Source organism: Hemitrygon akajei, chromosome 10 (genome assembly GCF_048418815.1).
Source record: "Hemitrygon akajei chromosome 10, sHemAka1.3, whole genome shotgun sequence".
Classification (NCBI taxonomy): Eukaryota; Metazoa; Chordata; class Chondrichthyes; order Myliobatiformes; family Dasyatidae; genus Hemitrygon; species Hemitrygon akajei.
Window position 1 is genome coordinate 44,079,641 of NC_133133.1, and position 24,539 is coordinate 44,104,179.

The 24,539-nt window shown below is 39.7% G+C and overlaps 1 protein-coding gene across 6 annotated transcripts in view; it reads left to right on the top strand.

Annotated features, from left to right (window-relative positions):
- The window catches only part of nlgn3a (neuroligin 3a), a 299,647-nt gene that overhangs the window by 109,447 nt on the left and 165,661 nt on the right, over positions 1–24,539 (top strand). For 4 of the 6 annotated variants that reach the window (XM_073058141.1, XM_073058144.1, XM_073058142.1 and 1 more), the window contains exon 2: positions 3,878–4,624. In XM_073058141.1, coding sequence (XP_072914242.1) covers positions 4,132–4,624 — 493 coding nt within the window. In that variant the 5' untranslated portion in view covers positions 3,878–4,131. Of the gene's footprint in view, positions 1–3,877; positions 4,625–8,586; positions 8,647–24,539 lie in introns of all 6 variants that reach the window. The other 2 variants (XM_073058140.1, XM_073058143.1) reach the window with 1 other exon arrangement.

The following is a 24,539-nucleotide window of genomic DNA, read 5'->3' on the forward strand; positions in this document are numbered from 1 at the left end:
GGAGCCTCACATGGGCCAGACTAGGTAAGGATAGAAAATTCCTTCTCTGAAGGATTTTAATGAACCAGATGCATTTCTTTTTGTGAAAAGCCAATCATTTCCTGGCTACAATTTGTGATGCTATGATTTAAAATAACTCATTTGGTCATCTGATGTGTACTGATGAACATAATGAGGTGAATGCTTGTTCTCTTATTTATGCTAAAAATGTGTTTAATGTTGCTTCTGAAATTGATATCAACAGAAGCGATTTCACATGGAATTTAATAGCTGTATATAACTGCATAATATGTTTAGTGGATACAAGAAAGGGTGAAGTCTATGCTACTGAATTTTTGATGATCAGTGCTTTATCTGCTCATGAAAGTGCTTTCAAAGGATTCTGGGGAACTATTTAAAAATAGTACATTCTCCAAGTGTGTTAGCCCTATTTAGTTCCTGAATCATCAGCAGCTAAATATTCCTGGATGGTACCAATTTCCTTTGTTGTTATGGATGACAGTTGGCATTCATTTTCAATCATGAATCATGAGGGCAGTTTATGCTGTTAGTCACATTATGTGACAAACTGGAGAACAAAGTAAGATTTGCACCTCGTGTATGCTGGTTGTATACAGAGTAGACAGCTGAAGACAACAAATCTTGTGCAGCACTAATTTGACACCAACCGTGCCAAATTGGGCTGCAACAATCCAGGCAATGCTATGTACTTACCATGTGTAATGGAAACAGTTATCACAGGTAATCAGAGTATCATCTTTAAGCACAGCTGTCTTTACTTTTTTTTGTATTTTTGATCTTGAGCTTGAAGTGCTTGAAATAAGAATTGTTATTAACAAGGAGGTTGGCTGAAAAGTGTTAAAAGCTCAAAGTTTAAAGTTCAAAATAAATTTATTATCAGAGTACATATATGTCACCGTATACTACCCTGCCATTCATTTTCATGCAGGCATTCACAGTAAATACAAAGAAACACAATAGAATTAATGATAAACTGATGCAAGAAAGATGGACAAACAAGCAATGTGCAAAAGAGAACAAACTGTGCAAATACAAAAAAAAGAATAAATAAGTCAATAAATAAGCAATAAATAGAATCCTTAAGAGTTAATCTATAGATTTCAGAATCAGTTCACTGTTGGAATGAGTGAAGGTATCTCCTCTGGTTCAAGAGCCTGATGGTTAAGGAGTAATAACTGTTCCCGAACCTGCTGGTGTGGGATTTGAAGTTCCTGTACCTTCCTGATGGCAGCAGTGAGAAGAGAGCATGGCTTGGATGGTGGGGATCTTTGATGATGGATGCTACTTTCCTGTGGAAACACTCATTGTAAATGTGTTCAATGGTGGGGAGGGCTTTACTCATGATGAACTGGATGTATTCATACTTTTTTGTAGGTTTTTCCATTTAGGGGCATTGGTGCTTCCATACCAAGTGTTGATGCATCTAGTCAGTATACTCTCCACTGTGTATCTATAGAAGTTTGTCAATATTTTAGATGACATGCCAAATCTGTGCAAGGTTCTAAGAAAATTAGGCCACTGCCTTTTGGCTGATTTGTAACGTGCTCCACCCAGACTGATCTTCTGAAATGGTAATGCCAAGAATTTAAAGTTGCTGACTCTTTCTACCTCTGATCCCCTGATGAGGACTGGCTCATGGACCTTCGATTTCCTCCTCCTGTAGTCAATAATCAGCTCTTTGGTTTTGCTGACATTGAGTGAGAGGTTGTTGCTGTGACACCATTCAGCCAGATTTTCAATCTCCCTCACAGCCACTGTCACTCACACAGCTCCATCTTTAGACTGGACAAATGTTTAAACAAAAATTGCTTAATAAGTCAAGCAACATCTCTGGTGACAGGAAAAAGATAATGTCAGATTTAACGCAGGGAAAGTGATGACTGTTCAACAGATGTAATGTATTTTAAGCATTCGAAGACAAAGAAAGGTGAATAGGGAATGAAAGCAAAAAAAGAAAGTTAGTGTCAAGTTATGGCTGGTAGAAATGAATGAAGAGTGTTCCTCAATTGCGTCTTTGCCCAGATTAATAAATGGCATTGCCCTCTTGCTCAGGCTGTCTTTTCATTTTTCTGCACACTATATATCACTACTGCTGGGCCAATGACTATTACATCCCCAGAAGAGATTGATCAGGAGACTATATGCACATTTTGAAGGTGACAGTACTCCATGATTGATGTTTAATGCTGAGACACAATTTAATTTGTGAAACAGGATTTTTCCAAATAAGTCTTTGTGGGTGTTTTGTCAGATTTATTGGTTATAACTATAAATTCAAATTCTAGATATAAAACAATGGCTTATCATCCTTTCACTGGAACTGCTTAAACAGGTCCACAGAAATATACTGCTAATGCTTAACAAGGCATAATAATTTGAAGAAGGAAGTGGTATATCTGTCTGTTGGTGGCAATCTATGCAAAGTATTGGTCCTCAGAGACAGTGGTGTCTGCTGCAAGGATACTAGTAACCTTTGTACAGGATCTAGTTAGTGTATTTGATGATAATTTGACACAAGTTACATGCTGTCCAGTCAGACTGCAAACAGAGGCAGCTCTTCCATTAATTCTCCCCATTTATTTAACTTATTAGTTAAATATATTAACTATTTAACATATGTAACGTTCTACTTCCATCACATATCCAACTCTCCATCAGTAGCTATGTTTAATTCTGATAATATTTTGACCTTGGAAAGTTAGATGAAAATAAATCACATTTCTATTCATGTCATTACAAATATATTTCTAATTCCCATCCACATCAAAAATATTTGTATTTCTGTTGCAATTTCCTGCATCAGCTTCAGTATTTTTGTATTATGGGCCAGCTTCCATTTCAGTTACATTTTCATTTCAATCTCAACATGCTATTTCAAATTTTTACATTTTTTGTGGTACATTGCATTTTTAAATAGTTTGGAATAGCCTGGGTGTCCTCCAACCTAATGGCATGAGCACCGATTTCTCAAACTTCTGGTAATTGTATCCCACCTCACCCCCTTCACCATTCCTCATTCCTGTTTCCCTCTCTTACCTTATCTCCTTACTTGCCCATCACCTCTCTCTGGTGCTCATCCTCCTTCCCTTTCTTCCATGGTCTTCCACCCTTTCCTATCAGATTCCCCCTTCTCCAGCTCTTTATCTCTTTCACCAATCAATTTCCCAGTTCTTTACTTCATCCCTTCCCCCTCCCATGTTCACCTACCACCTTGTATTTCTTCCTCCCCTCTCCCTACCTTCTTACTCTGAGTTTGACTGTTTATTCATTTCCATAGATGCTCCCTGGCCTGCTAAGTTTCTCCAGCATTTTGTGTGTGTTGCTTGAAAAGTCCTGGAGCCTTGCTGCATGTGAATGAATATGGCAAGATTGAACCATTATTTATTGTTCTACAAACCCTATTGATCATACTGAAATGTTGGGAATTGGAAGTGACCTTGCCCAATTTACCCATCTAAGATAAAGTCCAAGTCTCATAGAGACCACATATTCTTTTTTGTCTTTGTGCTCCATTTGCGGTTTCACAATGCTCAAAATATTCAAAATAATTAAAAGCAAACTAGATCAATTGCCATTTTCTAATATGGGTTTGGGACAGATGCCAGGTCTTAAATGTTGTGAGATTCCGCAATGCATTTCATGGGCACAGAGGGAGAAATTTTTGTGATGGCTTACAAGCTCTCCATATATTCCAGTTTGAAATACAAGGACAGACGGACAACTTACCTTGTTCTTTTACTGAATAAAGTGGTGCCCCTGGACAGAGGAGTTAGTGATGTTTATTCATTTGACATTTTTCAGGTGTTCTTTTTAAAAATGGTGTCCATATTCACAATTTTGCTTCTCTTCATTACAGGAATTGGCTTGAAAACAGAAATGGAAGTGGAGACTTATTTGGAGAATGAGAAGAGCACTGTTCAGACCTGAAACTACAGCCCTGTGATTAAGCTGCAGTATGGTTACTTGGCTGTGTCTATCTCCTGTGGATTGCTAGCAGAACAGCAAATAGTGTACCAAGAGAAGAAGCTCCCTCCCTATGAGCTTTGGATTTATCACTGGTATAGAACAGCACCAAGGGCTTTTGGAACTTACCCTGGTGAAGATCGGGTGATGTCATCGTGTACAATGCTTCTTTACTCAAGATGGAGTTGTCCTGCATCACTTTTGCGACGTGTTCCCACCATTTGCTTAAATGTAGATTGCAGTGTTGCTCTCTGGATATTTAGCTTTGCCATCAGGGTCATAGTGTTGGAAGGTCAAATCAATTACCCAACTGTGAATACGCATTATGGAAAACTGCGGGGGATTCGAATTCCCTTGCCAAGTGAGATTCTTGGGCCCGTGGATCAGTACCTGGGAGTTCCATATGCTGCTGCTCCTGTTGGGGAGAAACGGTTCCAGCCACCTGAACCTCCACCTTCCTGGTCTGGGATACGCAATGTTACTCACTTTTCCCCTGTCTGCCCACAGAACATTCTTGGTATGGTACCGGAAATCATGTTACCAATCTGGTTCACGGCTAATTTGGATGTAGTTGCAACTTACATCCAGGATCAAAATGAAGACTGCTTGTATCTAAACATCTTTGTCCCCACAGAGGATGGTGAGTCAGTGGGGGACAAACCAATGCTTCTTTTGTCTGGTTCTCTGTTGTTGTTTTGTCTGTGTGTTGTTGTTTAGCATGAAGTGATTCCCTATTACCTGCTCCTGCATGCAGATGTCATGTGGCTCATGTCGGGCTTCTCCTTGCCTTGATCTTTCCATTTCTTACTATCTCCGACACTGTTAAGGTTCCTCTTTTGTTTCTGTGGCACAGTTTGACAGCCAAAAGCTAAGTGTCACTGCAGAAAATCTGAAGCCAGGTGCATTGTCCGCAGGATTAATCCTCAGATTTTGTGATTCACACTTTAATATATGAGGGCAGAAGTGGGAGGGAAGACTTATAAAGAAGTATTGCAGAAATATTCTCCCAGGACATGATTGGATTGTGACTGAATGTCTGATGCAAGATCACTCCCACATCCAGAGGACTGAAATGTCATTTGGCTTTTACTTCAATTTACTCTTTTGGATTTGTAAAATGAAGGGGGCAGATGGTGTATTCACTAAGATCCTAAAAACAATTACCCAGTAATCAAAACAGATTATCCATCAATAAGTGCAAGTTACTTATGATGAATTATTGTGAATATTCCATGACTAATGGCAGCCAATCAGACTCTGGGATCTAACCCAGTTTTATATTATAAACATTTTCAGCAAAATTATCCTGTTGAAGTCTTGGGATCAGTGCTAAATATTTGCTGAAAGGCATACCCCACTATGGCCAGGGATGTTCTCCCAAATGCAATGTGACTATTATAATGTATTAATTTGGGATAAACTGCCACTCATAGGTCTCAGTGGTATTGGTGCAGCTTGCTAATACTTCTTACCGATCAGTGTGAATGAAATCACTGATCAAGTGCTATTCTGACATGTTAAATTCATCCAATTCCACTTTATCCAGACTCAGATGATTTCCAGTGCATCTGCATAACGTATCCATTTCTCATCTAATTCATCCCAATAATACCTTATTGCTGTTTCAACTTGTGCTATGGGTGTTTTACCACCTTTTCCATACTGCCATAAACTGCATTCGGATCCATCCAAGGCTGTTAATTTCAGGGCTAAAGTTGGATTAAATGAGATCCGGTAACTGGAAACACTGCTTACTGGACAGACAGATGTGATGAAGGTTTATGCATCAGGGTGTTACTGAGCATGTTTGTCAGAGTACTGGAGAATGCCCACTGCATCAAGGAAGACTACTAATGTAGGAACTTACATCTTAGCATAATTAATGTGGAAATATTTAGAATTTTTAACTCCAAAATTACAAAATATCAAAATTGATAAAACTACCAGAAGCAGCTAGCCTGTATTTCAGAAAAAGACTCACACTCAACAAACTGCAAGGGCAATTTTTGAGGATGTAACTAACATCTCAATGTATGTGAGAAATGTACATGGATTTCCTAAAAACCTTTAGCAACAGCAGTGCAGGGGACTATTAGGAAAGTTAAATGATGAGGACTTGTATAAACATCTTCAATCTAATAATTGTATACAAGGATGTGAGGAGTATGGAATTAGGGAAGAGGTTTAAAATTGGATTAAGTTTTTTTTAAAAAACAATGAAATATAAAGAACTAGTTAAGAACAGTTTTCCACAAGATTGGAAGAGGTAGCAGTGACCACTTCTGTGATCAATGACTTGATTACAGCAGCAGGAGTAATTTTTTTCCCAAACTTCTACATGGTACTAAGATTGCAAGAAGTGTACACTTGACCGTACCTTTCTGGCAGCAGGAGTAACCTTTTCTTGCTATTCATCTGGCCACTAGGTCTGTCCTTATATGAAACTTCACTCAGCAGCCATATCCACGAATCCAACACTGACCTGGTTAATGAAGTGCTATACTACACAAAGGGCCTTCCCGTTGAAAATCACATGGTAGGATCTCAACAACCCACTCTGACGAAACTGTTTTGATGGACAACTAAGCCTATGTCCCCAAACTTAATAAACAGTGAAAAAAATTAAAATCTAAACAAGATTATCACTGTCTTATTTGATGTGTAAATTATTCATTAGTGGATGTAGCTGGTGTTTCCAAACATCCAAAACCTGTAACATTTTTTAATTTGATCAAAGCTTTAGCATCTTTTAACTTCAAAAATGTTAAAGTGCTAAAATTATTTGAAACAATAAGAACAAATTAAATCTGTAAAGAGAGTGAATTTTACAAGTTGTACTTCCTTTTAACCTGCCTCTCTCCCATCTAGCTATGAAGTCTGAATTAATGCAGACCTCCTAGCGCAGGGAGATTAGACAGCTGTGAGGAAGTCACAGACTTGTACATTACCACGCGCATGTGCTAGAGCCCTGAACGGCCTGAGAGTTACTAAGTTAATTGCTCATAGCTCAATGCGGAAAACTCAGGGTTGTTTTTGTCTAATCAATGGAAGTTGTTGAAGTATCCAATAAAGACATTTAAAACATTGAATGGTTGGGAAGAGTAGGTAGAGACAGGCTATTTCAGTGGTGTGTATCTAGAATGACGATGAATATTTACCTGGACTGGTTGAATAGAGCAGCCTATTACCATGTTTAAATTTCTATATAATTATAGCAACAGCGACAGCTGTGTGGACATTACATTTGCCTTCAATTTATTCAACCATGAAAGGAGAAAGATCAGTGAGGATCCAGATCCTGATCATCCCTTTAGAAAGTACCGACATCGATTAAATCATCACTATCATTGGTTAAGGTTAGCGGCTATTCAGACATGAAAGAGGAATCTGGTGTGATATATCTCCAACAAAGTTAATTATCTCTTACCCTGTGCAGGCTAACAATTGAAGAATGGCTTCTTGGAAGAGGTTTTAGATAATAGCCAACAACTGAGGAACTATGCCTCAGCAAATTGTCAATGAGTTTGGGAGAAAAGTGGATTCTGAATCTGTCGCACAGAACCTGACTTGGCTTCTGCCTTTCTCAGAATATAGAAGAGAACAAGTTAATTGATAAAAATCAATTTTGAGATTTCTAGTCATCATTTTCCTCTGCAAGGTAACTAGCAACATGACATTGAGCAGGTGACTGTAATACAGCAGCAATCCTACACCAGTTAGCCCCATACCCTACCACCAAAATAACAATCGGTAAGTCAACATATTTGAGACTATCACACAATGTAACCAATGAAGAAGAAGAGTTGCTTTGGTCTTTTAATGAAGCAGTTTCATAAAGCCACTTGTAAAGGCTTCGTCTATTTGATTTACTTCCAAAGTTGTCATTCTTCTCTGGAGCAAATAATAAATGCATCTATCTTGTAAAGAGAGAACAACCAGTGGTGTTCTTCCCCAAGGAACTAGATGAGAAAATCCACTCAACATTGGAAATTGGAACTAAAAATAAGGAATTGTGTAAATGCATAGCAAGCCATTAATGGGAGGAAAAGATAAAAGTCAGATTAGCATTACAGATAAGTCCCTTCATTGGACGTTTTAGGGGCATTAGGAGCTTGCTCTTTCAGATGTGGAAATCTGAGAGGTGAGTTCACTTTATTTGAAGCAGCATATACATGAATTTCTTTATTAAAGTGTTTACATTTGATCTACCTCATCATGTGAGCAAAGGAGATGGAGTGGTGTTGCGAGCTCATTTAAATTGTCTCTTCTCTATGGTCGGAGTGGTGCTGGATTGGCAGCTCCAACAGCATGGGCCAGCTGTGCCCTGGGATGGTTGAATATTTCTGCAAAACAGGTCTCAAAGGTGTCTGTATGCGTGTGTGTATGTGCGCATGTACTTGTACAAGTGTGAGTGTGTGCGTGTATGTGTGTGTGCGCGTGTGTGTGTGTGTGTGTGTGTGTGTGTGTGTGTGTGTGTGTGTGTGTGTGTGTATGTGTGCAAGTGTATGTGTCTGAAAGAGGGGTCAAACGGTTGTGATTGCATGCTCCCCCTGTGTTTGATGGAGCCTCATGTTATTTTGTAGTATTTTATTCATTTTACAGTAAAAAGAATATCGAAGGAATGCACAAGAAAACCCAACAAGAAAATATGTAGAAAAGGAGGTAGGTAGAAACCTGGTATCTGGGGAGGAGCCAGCATGCATTGTCAACGCAAGCAACAAGCATCGACATCAAACCGCAATTATCCAAATGAAAACACCAAGAAACTCAACATGTGTGGATGCCTTTTGATGAGAGTTTGATGCATTTTACACTGATTTCATGCATTTTGTTCATTAACCTTATCAGCTTGACAGCTGCAATTATGTAGCAGGGAATGGCCCTTTGGAGAATCTAATGAGCACGCTGAAAACAGCCAGAATATCTATAGACAGCAAGAGAGAGAGAGTGTATTGGTTAACCATTGTGAAGATGTAGATTTGTGTGTTTTTATGTGTGGTACAACAGAAATACACACAGAACTTCATCCCCAGTTATTAGGCCTAAATGTGCTATAAGGTACTGGCAGCAAGTTGTGCTCAGTTTCATTGCTTTTGAGGAGATTGAGTTACAGAGGCACACGATAGCACACTTACAGCAAAAAAACTGGAGATGCATTCCTAGGGATCAGTTTCTGACTCTCTTGGTTCAAACATTCAGAAATTCAGGAAGTAATTAGATTAGTTATTAAGACTACATTTTAATGGACCTATATCCAATACCTTGATGGAGCCTCAAGTAGATTGATTCAGGAGAAAAGCCAATTAGTGCTGAAGATTAATTAAGAAATTTTGTCTGAGATTGGTTAATCAATCAGACTATGTGAGGTCTTGCCAACTTTTCAGAATCTGTAATGCCTAACCTTGGGTTTTTGGGGCAGTCTCTGAAGACTGTAGAATTCAAGGTGAGTAGATCTCTTTTCCAGTTACCGTATCTGGTGACAGGAGTAAAGAAGTAAAAAAGCAAGCAGTTGCTGCTAGCCATTTGTTCTTTTCTACCAGAGCTCAAGATGAGAGCTAATGTCATCACTGCAGGTGTCAGATCTTGCCTTGAATATAACTGAGAAACCATTGGTAAAAAATTCCAGCACAGTGCTGAGTGCTAGTTTCACATCAAAGGCCTAAGAATCAAAGTGTAATCATTCTTTGGCTACTTCTTTGGGCCTGTGTTGCATGTGCAATGCAGCAAGTAACCAACCTCCCCCCATTAGAATCCATTGCCAGGAGCCTGGTGTGTATCCTGTCAGGTAGGGAAAATAGAGAAATAAAAGCAGAATAGGCCGGAAACATTTCAAAGTTCAAAGTAGATATATTACCTATGTATGTATATGTCACAATATACTACCCTGAGGTTAATTTTCTTGCAGGTATTCACAGTAAGAAAATTAAAGTAGGTCAGGAAGCAGTTGTGGAAAGAGAAATACAGACAACTTTTCAATTCTGACAAAGGATCTCAGACCTGAAACATTTGCTTCTTTTTCCACAAATGCTGCCTGACTCGTTTCCACATTTTTGTTGTTATTTCCATATTTCCAGCATCTGCAGTAATTTTTTATTGTCAAGTGGTTGAGCAATCAGCTTTTTTTTCCTTTGACAGTTCCCTTTCCATTGATGCAACTATTATCAACCGTTGATCAGAAAAAGCAACCTGACCTCTCCTTGCTCAAGTACATCTCACCTCTGTACTCAAATCTTCTCTATTTCATGTTCAAATTCCATTATTCTGGTTTGCATCTCAAGACAGCTGAGGAACTGTAGTTCTGATATTGCAACCATGGTGTGTTATCTATTCCTGTCCTCTTGGACCTGTTGCACCAAAACAGCTGATGGACACATTTAATTCTGTTCATTCTGTTCATCTTCCTCAGCGTGACAAAGTTTATTTTGCATTGTTTTCCCTTTCCCCTACTACATTAGATCACTATCCATCCTCACATACCTATCATGTCATTCATATATTTTTATAACCCTCCATACCTCTTATATTATCCCTCCTCTTTTATTTCAATATTGAGATAAATGCATCTGTGTCCTTGAGTACTTTCGTAAGCCCTTTCTTGGCAAAATCCATCCTATGTTAAAAACCCTTAAAAACCTTTGATTATCAATGTAATTCTTTTCTTTCTACTGTACAATGATCATTTCACTCCATTGCTTGTTTACAGTTTTAAAGGTACAAGGAAAATGCCATTTCTTAGCATACAAAATATTATAAATAGTGTCCAAGACAGCTAGACTAACACACACTGAAATATTCATAACTGCAACAGCATATCTTTACTTTTTATTGGACACAGAAGGAAAATTAGATTGAGAATAGAATTTGAGGTGCTCTGTTTCAGTTTTAGATGTTGGCAAGGCTGCATTTGAAATACTGTGTTCAGTTTTTGCCACCCTGTTAAAAAAAAGATGCAATTAATCCGGAAAGACATGTATAAGGTTGTTGCTGGGTCTCGAGCGACTGAGTTACAGAGAGAGCGTGAGCAGCCTGGGACTTTTTTCAAAGAACAATAGGAAAATGAGAGGTGATCTTATGGAGGTATATAAAATAATGGCAGTCAATGATAGAGAGAATGCGAGAAGTGTTTTTCCCCAGGGTTAGAGAATTAAGAACTAGAAGTCATAGGCTTAATGTGAGAGGGGACATTTAATAGGAGCGTGAGAAGCAACTTTTGCATCCCGAGAGTGGTCAGACTAAGCTGCCAGAAGAAGTGGTTAATGCTAGTACATTAACAAAAGATACTTGTACAGGAACATGGATAGGAAAGGTTTAGAGGAAAATGGCCAAACATGGGAAAATCAGATGGGACAAGCTTAGATGGGAATCTTGTTTGGTATGCACCAGTAGGGGCAACGGGACTGTTTCCATGCTGTAAGACTCTATGACTCTCAGTATACACTGTTAATTTTAGCAGCTGATAACATTTAAGTGATGTAATTCAATGCATGCAAGTGTTAATAATTTTACAATGAACTACAGTTTATTAAAATTAATACTATTAATATTTTCAATCTAGTTGTAAATAATTTTATGCTAAAAGAAAATCCCTTTGAAGTAACAATGTTGTGTGAGTACAGTTATAACCAATACACCTTGAAGGTTTCCACTGTATTTGAAACCCTTGTGCCTTTGACTCTGGGTTCAACATTCAGCATTTGCTCAATATTGAAGGAGAGTGGCTGGAGCATTTAGTCAGCGTTCCAATGCAGGTGCTAGGTTACCAATTTGTCCACATGAGGGGGATTTCACCTTGACTTTGTTGTTAAAGTGAGGAGATCAAAAGAAAATTTTATAACTTAAAGGAAATCTAAAGGAATGTAAGAAAGAGTATTTATCAATGGTAACATGATTGGACTGGGTGGGGCGAGAATAAATTATTTTCTGATGTGGATAGATATATGTCTGGGAACCTAAAAAAGGTAAACAAAGAAAAATTGTGTGACTTGCATTGAAGATAGGTTTTCTTCCCAGAGGTCTGCACTGCTTTACCACATTTATTGAGGCTGTAGTTTATGGGTTTTATGTTGTGTAGAATTCACCAGTTATTTCCATAATGGATGGCACTGAAAACAATGCCATTATGGAATCCTCATTTCCGCACAAACTAGTGTATAATAGTCTCTAGGCATGTGGAATTTTTAGCAATGTGAAATACCACTTTAATTAACTCACTAAGCCAATGGTTTGTGTGCATCCAGCATTTGAATGGTGGAAGAATGCTCTTCGTTGACTAAGCCCATGAACAAAAATATTCAGCTTTTAAAAAGCTAGACTGCAGGGGGAAAAATCCACATTTGCAGATTTCACTTGATTACAGAGATTTAACTTGTATACGGTAATCTCAAATACAAAAAAAATACCAGACATAACATTTTTATAATTCTCCCAGTAAAGCAGAGATTTGGAACGCAGAGATCCTGGGCAGGATTCCAATGTTATAGTCTTAGTGCTATCAGGCTGTTCACAGATTTACTAAACTCACTTTGATTTCAAGAAATCATTTGATTCATTTGGCAGCATGTGAGTAACTGCAGTCACGTTAATCCCTAAGAGTTACATGCTCATTTTTACCTTAAAGTTGGATTTGCTACAAGAGTGTTGTATTCTGAAGCCACTTTCAAATTGTAGTACTGCAGCCATTCGTACGTGCACTGTTATCTCACTCTCAATTGAACTTAAAGATTTATACCACTTGACTGACATTGTTTGGATGGTAATGAGTCCCATAAGTATTTTTAACTGCCATGAGTTTCCTAATTGTACCTTTGCCTGGCGTCTGACGGAGAGTAGCACCAAATGTAAATGCATGTGAGGAAAGGAAGGGAATTAAGTTGCTATCTTGAAACCTTGAAATTAGCACTGAAATGTTAAAAGGTGTTGCAGATGACAATAATGGATTAACTTGAGCTTCTTCTCAGGTATTGTGTCCCGGGTTGATAAGTGAGATTCCTGTGTCCTGTTGTACAGATTCTTTGTAGGGAAACATTAATAAAATAATGCTTAATATTCAAGATTAGCAGTAGTTGGTTTTGCAAATTCTAATAAAGTCACTTGTCACATTCCCTCGATAAAATGCAATGTTGAAGACTTAGTGGAAAATGTTTTCATATGCTTATATCAGACATATCCAATAAAAAGAGTAGTTTCTGTGCAGAAAGATGTTAAAAACATCGCTATGAATAATTACATTTTTAAAGGAGACAATTGTTTTTAGAAAACAATCCCCAATTTTTCACATGTAATTGCCATATAAATGATTAGAGAATTAATGCTCCTGAGACAGTGGAATGGTATGATTTGGAAGAATTAAAGTTCAAAGTAAATTTATTATTAAAGTACATACAGTTTATATCACCAAATACCACCCTGAGATTCAGTTTTTTGCAGGCATTCACAGTAAATAGAAGGAACACAATAGAATCAATGAAAGACTGCACCCAACAGGATAGACAGACAGCCAATGTGCAAAAGGCATCAGCTGGGCAAATACAAAGAGAAAAAGGAACTAGCAATAATAATGAACTCACTCTCTAACTTACTGAATCAGATGAAAATCGGGTATCAACTCAGAGCCAACCAAAAGAATTATACTGTAACACACCTTCTATAGATGGATGATATGCAGTTATATGCTCCTTCAGCAGTAAACATAAAGCAATTAATTCAAATAGTAAAACTATATTCTAAAGACATGAATATGAACTTTGGACTAGATAAGTAGAGAACATTAAACATAAGGAAAAATGCAATAGAGCTCGTAGAATATAAAACAGAGCAGCAGGATACAATACAACCGATGAATGAATTTGAAATTTATATGTATCTGGAATATCAACAAACAAAGAAAATAGATAACAACACACACAAAATGCTGGTGGAACACAGCAGGCCAGGCAGCATCTATAGGGAGAAATGCTGTCGATGTTTCGGGCCAAGACCCTTCATCAGGACTAACCGAAAGGAAAGATAGTAAGAGATTTGAAAGTAGTGGGGGGAGGGGGAAATGCGAAATGATAGGAGAAGACCGGAGGGGGTGGGATGAAGCTAAGAGCTGGAAAGGTGATTGGCGAAAGTGATACAGAGCTGGAGAAGGGAAAGGATCATGGGACAGGGGTCCTCAGGAGAAAGAAAAGGGGGGAAACACCAGAGGGAGATGGAGAACAGGCAAACAACTAAATATGTCAGGGATGGGGTACGAAGGGGTGGAGGGGCATTAACGGAAGTTAGAGATGTCAATGTTCATGCCATCAGGTTGGAGGCTACCCAGCCAGTATATAAGGTGTTGTTCCTCCAACCTGAGTTTGGATTCATTTTGACTTTCACCCTGCCCTCAAATTTACGTGGTCCATTTCCGACACCTCCCTCCCCTTTCTTGATCTTTCTGTCTCCATCTCTGGAGACGGCCTATCTACTGATATCTACTATAAGCCTACAGACTCTCACAGCTACCTGGACTATTCCTCTTCCCACCCTGTCTCTTGCAAAAATGCTATCCCCTTCTCACAATTTCTCCAACTCCGCCGCATCTGCTCTCAGGATGAGGCTTTTCATTCCAGGACGAAGGAGATGTCTTCCTTTTTTAAACAAAGGGGCTTCCCTTCGTCCACCATCAACTCTGCTCTCAAACGCATCTCTCCCATTTCCCGCACATCTCCCCTCACCCCATCCACCCGCCACCCCACTCGGGATAGGGTTCCCCTTGTCCTTACCTACCACTCCACCAGTCTCCAGGTCCAACGTATAATTCTCCGTAACTTCTGCCACCTCCAACGGGATCCCACTACCAAGCACCTCTTTCCCTCCCCCCCCTTCTGCTTTCTGCAGGGATCGCTCCCTACGCGACTCCCTTGTCCACTTGTCCCCCCCATCCCTTCCCACTGATCTCCCTCCTGGCACTTATCCTTGTAAACGGAACAAGTGCTACACCTGCCCTTACACTTCCTCCCTCACCACCATTCAGGGCCCCAGACAGTCCTTCCAGGTGAGGCGACACTTCACCTGTGAGTCGGCTAGTGTGGTATACTGCATCCGGTGCTCCTGGTGTGGCCTTTTATATATTGCTGAGACCCGACGCAGACTGGGAGACCGTTTCGCTGAACACCTACGCTCGGTCCGCCAGAAAAAGCAGGATCTCCCAGTGTCCACACATTTTAATTCCACATCCCACTGCCATTCTGATATGTCTATCCGTGGCCTCCTCTATTGTCAGAATGAATCCAAACTCAGGTTGGAGGAACAACACCTTATATACTGGCTGGGTAGCCTCCAACCTGATGGCATGAACATTGACTTCTCTAACTTCTGTTAATGCCCCTCCTCCCCTTCTTACCCCATCCCTGACATATTTAGTTGTTTGCCTGTTCTCTATCTCCCTCTGGTGTCCCCCCCCCCCCCTTTTCTTTCTCCCAAGGCCTCCCGTCCCATGATCCTTTCCCTTCTCCAGCTCTGTATCAGTTTTGCCAATCACCTTTCCAGCTCTTAGCTTCATCCCACCCCCTCTGGTCTTCTCCTATCATTTCGCATTTCCCCCTCCCCCCACTACTTTCAAATCTCTTACTATCTTTCCCTTCAGTTAGTCCTGACAAAGGGTCTCGGCCCGAAACGTCGACAGTGCTTCTCCTTATAGATGCTGCCTGGCTTGCTGTGTTTCACCAGCATTTTGTGTGTGTTGTTGTTTGAATTTCCAGCATCTGCAGATTTCCTCGTGTTTGCAAAGAAAATAGATAAACAACATTCAAAGTACATTTATTATCAAAGTATGTATATAGTAAACAGTCTGGAAACAGCCATGAGACCCCGAGGTGAGTAAAGCCAGTCCAGGAGTCGATGGTCATGGCCACGTCCACTGTCAAAGATCCAGTTCTGTGCTGAAGGGCCTCAATCAAATCACACAAATAGTAAAGCACGTTCAGCACTGAGGACATTAAATATCAAACTACAGCCGAAAGTGAGTCCGCAGCCACAAGCCACCGAGGCAATTGAACTTTGCAGCATGGGACCCAAGGTTCCTGCACCTTCTGCCAGCAGCAGTGAGAGGGAGACTAGGCAAATGCTGGCAGATGGCCCTGGACACCCATTCATTTCCCAGTCTCGTCTTGTTGACTTCAATCTTGCTTGATGCTTCAATTGGTGTGGAGTAACGGAGGCGGCCACAGATTTGTATTTTGCCATTGGGAATGAACGCAGTGTACACCCACAGCAAATGGCCATAGCTACACTCCACACTAAGTCCCCATGAAGATTACAGAAGTGCCAGTTCATCAGTTGGCCCAAAAATATATTCTTAAAAGGAAAGTTACAGGCTGCAATTGAGAAATAGGAGCAGGAGTAGGCCAACCGGCCCATCGAGTCTGCCCCACTATTCAATATCATGGCTGATCTGTCCATAAACTCAGTTCCATCTACCTGCCTTTTCTACATAACCCTTAATTCACCTACTATGTAAAAATATATCTAACTGTTTCTTAAATATATTTAGTGATGAAGCCTCAACTGCTTCCCTGGGCAGAGAATTCCACAGATTCACCACTCTCTGGGAAAAACAGTTTTTCCTCATCTCCGTCCTAAATCTTGTCCCCTGAATCTTGAGGCAATGCCCCCTAGTTCTAGTCTCACCTACCAATGGAAACAACTTTCCTACTTCTATCTTATCTATCCCTTTCACAATTTTGTATAAGATCCCCTCTCATTCTTCTGAAGTCCAGAGAGTATAGTCCCAGGCGACTCAATCTCTCCTCATAGGTTAACCCCTTCATCCTTGGAATCAACCTGGTGAACATCATCTGCACTGCCTCCAAAGCCAGTATATCCTTCCTCAAGTATGGAGACTAGAACTGCACACAGTATTCCAGGTGTGGCCTCACCAGTACCCTGTATAGTTGCAGCATGACCTCCCTGCTCTTGAATTCAATCCCTCTAGCAATGAAGGCCAACATTCCATTTGCCTTCTTAATAACCTGTTGTACCTGCAAGCCAACTTTTTGCGATTTGTGCACAAGCACTCCCAAGTCCCTCTGCACAACAGCATGCTGCTATCTTTGACCATTTAAATAATAATCTGCTCTTCTATTATTCCTTCCAAAGTGGATGATCTTGTATTTACCAACATTGTATTCCATCTGTCAGACCTTGGCCCACTCACTAAACCTATCTATATCCCTCTGCAGACTCTCCACATCCTCTGTACAATTTGCTTTTCCACTCAGTTTAGCGTCATCAGCAAATTTTGCTACGCTACACTCAGTCCCCTCTTCCAGATCATCAATGTAAATGGTAAACAGCTGCGGGCCCAGCACCGACCCCTGTGGCACCCCACTCACCACTGACTGCCAACCAGAGAAACACCCATTTATACCAACTCTCTGCCTTCTACTGGTTAACCAATCCACTATCCATGCCAATACACTTCCTCCGACTCCATGCATCCGTATCTTATTTATAAGTCTCTTATGCGGCACCTTATCGAATGCATTCTGGAAATCCAAGTGTATGACATCCACCTGTTCCCCTCTGTCCACTGCACTCATTACGTCCTCAAAGAACTCCAGTAAGTTTGACAAACAGGACCTGCCCTTTCTGAATCCATGCAGCATCTGTCTAATGAAACCACTCCTTTCGAAATGTTTCACTATTTCTTCCTTAATGACAGCTTCAAGCACTTTCCTGACTAAAGATGTTAAGCTATCTGGCCTATGATTGCCGATCTTTTGCCTACATCCTTTTTTAAAAAGTGGCGTGAAATTTGTTACCTTCCAATCCGCCAGGACCTGCCCAGAGTTTAGAGAGTTTTGATAAATGATTACCAATGCATCTACTATAACCTCCGCCAATTCCCTCAGCACCCCGGAATACATCCCATCAAGACCAGGGGACTTATCTACCTTCAGGCCCTCTAGTTTGCTTATCACTATCTCTTTAGTGACAGTGATTTTATTGAGGTCCTCACCTTCCATTTATTCCATAACATCCTTTTTTGGCATATTAGACGTGACCTCCAGCGTGAAGACTGACACAAAATAGTCGTTCAATGCCTCAGCCATTTCCTTATCACCCAATATCAATTTCCCCTTCTCATCTTCCAAGGGACTTGCATTGACTTTAGCCACCCTCTTCCATTTTATATATTTGAAAAAACTTTTGCTATCTGTTTTTATATTTTGTGCTAATTTACTTTCATACTGTACCTTCCCTTTCCTTATTTCTTGTTTTGTTGTTCTTTGTTGTTTTTTAAAGTTTTCCCAATCCTCCAGCCTCCCACTACTCTTTGTGACTTTGTACACATGAGCTTTTAATTTGATACTATCTTTTATTTCCTTAGGCTGGCTCTCCCCACACTTGCTGTCCTTACTTTTGACTGGAATATACTTTTGTTGAGCACTATGAAAAATCTCTTTGAAAGTATTCCACTTTTCCTCAACTGTCCTACCAAATAGCCTGTGCTCCCAATCCACATTAGCCAACTCCTCCCTCATCCCGTTGTAGTCTCCCTTGTTTAAGCATAACACAGTAGTTTTAGATCTAACTATTTTATCCTCCATCTGTATGTGAAATTCAATCATACTGTGATCACTATTACAAGATAAATAAGCAAGAGCTCCTTACATAATAGATAGAGCCATTCCAAACAGACACAATGTACAGAAATCAGTACATGAAAAACACCAAAAATATGCTGAATTAAAAGAGGAAATTGAAAGACTATGGAACATATTGTCCTGATAGCAATAACTACAAATGATATCATCCCAAAGTCACTACCCAATAGCATTAAACAATTAGGCCTACCCTGCAATATTTGTTTAAATCTCTAGAAAGCAACAATACTAAAAACCACTAGAATAGTCTAAAGGTTACTAGTAATTGAGAAATTAGTATGCTTGGCTATGCCTCTACCTTGGGTTTTACCAACTTGACCTGAGAAAAAAGCTAAAAATACAATAATAATAATAAATAAGCAATAAATATCGAGAACATGAGATGAAGAGTACTTGAAAATGAGTCTATAGGTTGTGGGAACAATTCAGTGATGGGGTGAAGTGGGTTGAACTTTGAATGACTTTGAGTGATCCCCCCTGGTTCAAGAACCTGTTGGTTGTGGGGTAATAACTGTTCCTGGACTTGGTGGTGTGGGTTCTGAGGCTTTTCTGAGACAGCGCTCCATGTAGATGAGCTCATTGGTGGGGAGGGCTTTATCGTGATGGATTGGGCTGTATACACTATGTTTGATAGGCTTTTCCATTCTAGGGCATTGGTGTTTCCATACCAGGCCATGATGCAACTAGTCAATGTACTCTTCATTGCACATTGATAGAAGTTTGTCAAAGATTTAGATGACATGCTGAAAGTAGAGGTAGTGTGCTGCTTTCTCCATAATAGTACCTACATGCTGGACCCAGGACAGACCCTCTATAATGATAACACCAAGGAACTTAAAGTTACAAACACTCTCCACCTCGGATCTGCCGATTCAGGCTGTCTCATGGACCTTCAGATTCATTGCTGACATTGAGTGAGAGGTTGTTGTTGCGGTACCTCTCAACCAGGTTCTCAGTCTCCCTCCTATGTACGCTGATTCATCATCACCTTTGATTCGGCCAATGACAGCACTGTCATCAACAGCTTAAATAGCGCATTGGTGTTGTGCTTAGCCTGGTGGTCAAAAGTTAAAAGCAAGTGCCACAGGGCTACAATGACCAAATCAGAGAAAGTAAGAATAGAAGGCAAGGTATATATAGGAGTTCTTGTTGGCTGTTCCATCTTATCAGCTTCATCTTGGGTGCTAGTCTACAAGTACCCAGGGCATCTGTAGGGAGTGGTGTCTCAGAAAGGCAGTGTCCATTGTTGAGGACCTCCAGCACCCAGGGCATGCTCTTTTCTCACTATTACCATCACTTAGGAAGTACAGAAGCCTGAAGGCGCACACTTCTTCCCCTCTGCCACCCAATTCCTAAATGGACATTGAATCTTGGGACACTACCTCATTTTTTTTAATATACAGTGTTTCTGTTGTTGCACGTTTTAAAAAATCTATTCAATGTACATAATTGATTTACTTGTTTATTTATTATTATTATGTTTTATTTTGTTTATTATTATTTTCTCTGCTAGGTTATGTATTGCATTGAACTGCTGTGGCTAAGTTTACAAATTTCATACCACATGCCGGTGATGATAAACCTGATTCTGATTCTATTTTATGCTGTGATTATGGGAGGAGTGATTATCACTGCTGTGATTAGCACTACTTACATGATAAAATGACCTAGTACGGCTCATATGTGTTATGGCCTTACAAAGCAAAATAAGCTAAGAAGTCAGTCTGATACCACGAGCTTAGGACTGAGGCTTATCCAGTCGGATAATTTGTTTATAATCAGCTGGGAAACCAGCTCAAAGATAGCCAGTCATGCCCCCTGCCACTGCTTTAGCAATGACTGTGAAGACACCACTGAACCTTACAATGCCACACAAACTTCTGCGATGCACAGTCAGAACATCCCACGTATAAGATCATCACTTGCTTTAAACATTTTTTGAAGCCTTGCATAACCACGCAAACACCAAGTGTTACTCGAACAGAAGGGAGCTGCAGGTTACTGCTGAAAATTCTGTGGGCAAAGCAATAAAACTAATAATGTTTGAATAGTTAGTTCATTCTATGAGGTGAGATAGTAAGGAAATTATCATTTGTCTCTGTTTAATCAAATTCAAGTTTATTGTCATCTGACTGCACGTACAGTATACAAAACAACCTTCCCCAGTCTACAGTGCAGCTACAAAACTAATATCACACAGCACAAAAATCAAAATATTACCACAAATAAGTTAATAAAATGTAATTCTAGATGCATGTTGTATGGTAAACAGTAAATAGCTTGCTGTCCTGGTGAGGGGACCGTGGTGTTGTTAAGGTACTCATAAGTCTCACAGGCTGAGGGAAGAAGCTGTTACCCAGTGTGTAAGTCCTACTCCTGATGCTCCTGTACCTTCTTCAGTGTGGTAGTGAGTCAAAGAGATTGGGGGATGGATGGTAGGGACCCTCAACAATGCTTCAGGATCATCATGTACAACGCTTCCAGTGAATGTCACATATAAAGGGGAGGGAGATCCCAGTGATCCTCTCAGCAGGTTTCACTGTTCTCTGCAGGGTCTAGTGGCCCAGTGCCTTGCAGCTCCCATGCCACACAATGATGCAGCCAGACGGGACACTCTTGATGGTGTTCCTGTAGAAAGCTCTTAGAATCGGGGTAGGGAGCCTTGCACGCCTCAATCTCCCCAGAAAGTGTAGACAAGCCCACTGATATTCGTTTGTGGAAATGTGTAATGAGAAAAATGTTCTTTGCTTTTCCGATTTAGATTTTTCGGAGAATCATGTGCAATTCAGCTTTAGACAAATGAGGTTTAGTTTTCTGTTTAGAGATATTATTAAGATGTGTGAATTGGATTAAATTTGAAATGTATGGCATGTTATAATCAAATAAAAATGGAAAGTTTTGGACAAACTCAGAAGGTCAAGTGGCATCTGTGGAGAGAGGAAAACTGAATTAGTATTCCAGGTGGTTATCTTGCATCAGAGCTGGACAGTTCAAACACAAACGAGAAATACTTGTGACCTGAAATAATTCAACTCAGTATTGAGTCCCATGGGCTGCATCCCACCCAGACAGAAACTGAGGTGGTGTTCTTTGAGCTTACGTTGGGCTTTGCTAAAATAGTGTAGGAGGCCAGAGACTGAGAAATCGTGGTAGAGGAATGGAGTTGGAGGGTCAGAGATGGTCTGCAAAATAGTCACTCAATATGCATCTGGTTTTTTTTTATCGCAGACATTTCCTCTGTGCTTTCCACCCGTCCCCTTTATGCAAATTAAAGTAAAAAATCTTCTCACTTTTCCAGGCCTGACACAGGACCATTGACCTGAAATACTGACTGTTTCTCTTCCCGCAGATACTGGTTGATTTACTGTCGTTTCCAGCACGTTCTGTTTCGGTTTCAGCTTTCTAGCAACTGCAGCCTTATCTTTCAGTATCAGTTACTCATCTGGAATGAAACATGCTACAGTTGAAAGAACATATAAAAAGATAAATCAAGCGTGTTAACTTTGTGACTAATCTGACAGACATGCATCTGTGTATTATTGTCAAGTGATGTAATAATTCTGAGTTCATCTGTCTGCAGCATGGTTGAATCCATTTGTGCGCCAGTGTGATTTGAGTGACTTTTGAATAGCATATGTATAAAATATGCTCAGATTTGTGAAGAAAGAACAAGTTGGTTATCTGAATTTCTTGTCCCTATCCCCAATCCCCACCATATGATGTTTTACAATATCACCCTAAGGAGAACTGACCATGATTCAGTTATGTTTTAATTAGAAAATTTTCATTATCCCAGTGGAAGTATTCTTGAGAGATGCTACAAGAGCTTGCTAAACTGAAGCTATCATCAGAGATAATAAAGGTTATTCAGGCAACAGGCATTGGGAGATAGCAATGGCTATTGAGTTTTTGGACTTGCTCTAAAACACTGCACTGTATTAACTCTTCAGTAGTGAATTAAGGGTTATAATATACTTTGATTTTAAAATTACAGTACTCACATTTTTATTACTAGACAGTGAACGAGGTAAACACTTCCAAACTCTCAGTCTCTGCCATCTTACCTTCAAGAGTGATCAATTGTTCAATGTGTTTGGTCATATGGATAGTTATTCCAGTATTGTGTGGTGTCAAACTTTGTGATTTAGCTTAATGACAGTGATTTTAGAGGAGTGCCTTTCTTCTCTTTCTGAGAATGTGTATAGCTCCTCCTCGTTTCCATACAGACAAAATAAACTTAATATATCTTTAAAAAGGAACTTTACTTGTTCACTGGCTGCCATTCTATACAGTTAAGCCCTCTCTGCATAGTATTATATATGAAAGACTTCTGAGAATTAAAAAGGCAATATCAAGCATAGACTAAGAGGTGAACTGGTAAACATAAATTCCAAAGTTCCTCATAAGGAAACAAATGAAATTCATATTCATAAAGAGCAATGGAATCAAAATCCGTGGAATTATATAACAAACCATGGGAAAGGGTGCTATTGTGCAATGAACATAATAGCCCATAAATTTGGGTGAATGGTATTACTTATCAGTGCTGCATATTTAATTATTTTTCTCTGTGAAGTATTATACAATTCAAATCACTATTGAATTGAATTACTCCACTCCAATTATTTGACCGGTCATTTTCAGCTGCAAATCAGCCTTTCTTTAGATTTGAATTGAATGGTGTCATTCCTTACGCAGTACTCCTTATGGAAAATTGCCCGAGTATTTAGTGACATGATTCTATCATTGAACACTCCCAGGATTAATAGTGGTACTCTTATATGGGACCTCCGTCAAATGTGCAATTAACATTCCCTTCACTTCACACCTACTCCTTCCAAAAAATAACATTTCCCTCCCATAATTGCATCCCATAGATACCACCTGCCTCAGTCTGGACCCCGAAGGCTCTGACTTCCTAATAAACCCTATAGATTCAATAGTTTTTAAGGCCCCCACTTTCTGACAACCCACTAACCTGTGATTCCCGTCAACCACACTCATGACTAGGAATGCTATGCCGGGCCTGGTAGTACAACGACATCCAGCTTTCAACCATCAGGTTCCATTTGAGTGCCCAGCCACGGAGATTCTCTTACTTCTGAACGAGACATCAGCACCAAACACCAGATATGTTTACAGCAGAGGAAGAAAAGTCTGCAACAATACCACTCAAATCCTTTCAGGTCCAGATGTAGTTGGAACATCAGGTCCTTGACTGAAACAGAGGTTGGTATATTACATAAACTACCTAATAACACAGTATTTAGGTCATGTGTCTGTTTGGCAGAATAAATAAGCTAAGTTGAATGATTTGTCCTTCATTGGAACTTTATGAACTATTTCATTATGAATTCTGAAACTATTGTTTTCCTTTTTCCTTACAAAGAAATCTTCAATTTTCACTCAGTGTGTCAACAATCTACCTAGTTGCTATTGTTTTGCCATTGAGTTACCTAGGTTCTATCCGCAGATCCATGCCACTTATTTTGCCGGTACTCCATCTCTTTGTCAAACTTAATTTTCCTTTTTTTTCTGTTTCGTCTTGATGTTGTGTGCGATCTATGGTGACTTGGCCATTTAGATCCAGAACTGGCTTGTCCATAGAAGAAAGAGGGTAGCCGTTGATTGGACTTATTCTGATTGGAGGTCTGTGGCTAGTGGTATTCTAATGTCAAATAAAGTAAAGTAGAATAATTTTATTATCAATATATGTCATCATATACAACCCTGAGATTCATTTTGTCACTGTACAGGGACTTCTATTGTTCATGATATATATGTATAAATGACCTGAACGGGACTGTGGATAAGTGAGTTAGTAAATTTGCAGCTGATACAATGATATGTGGTATTGTGGCTACTGTAAAAGATTGCCAAAGGATACGGCAAGATATACAAAGATCTGTTGTAGATAAGGAC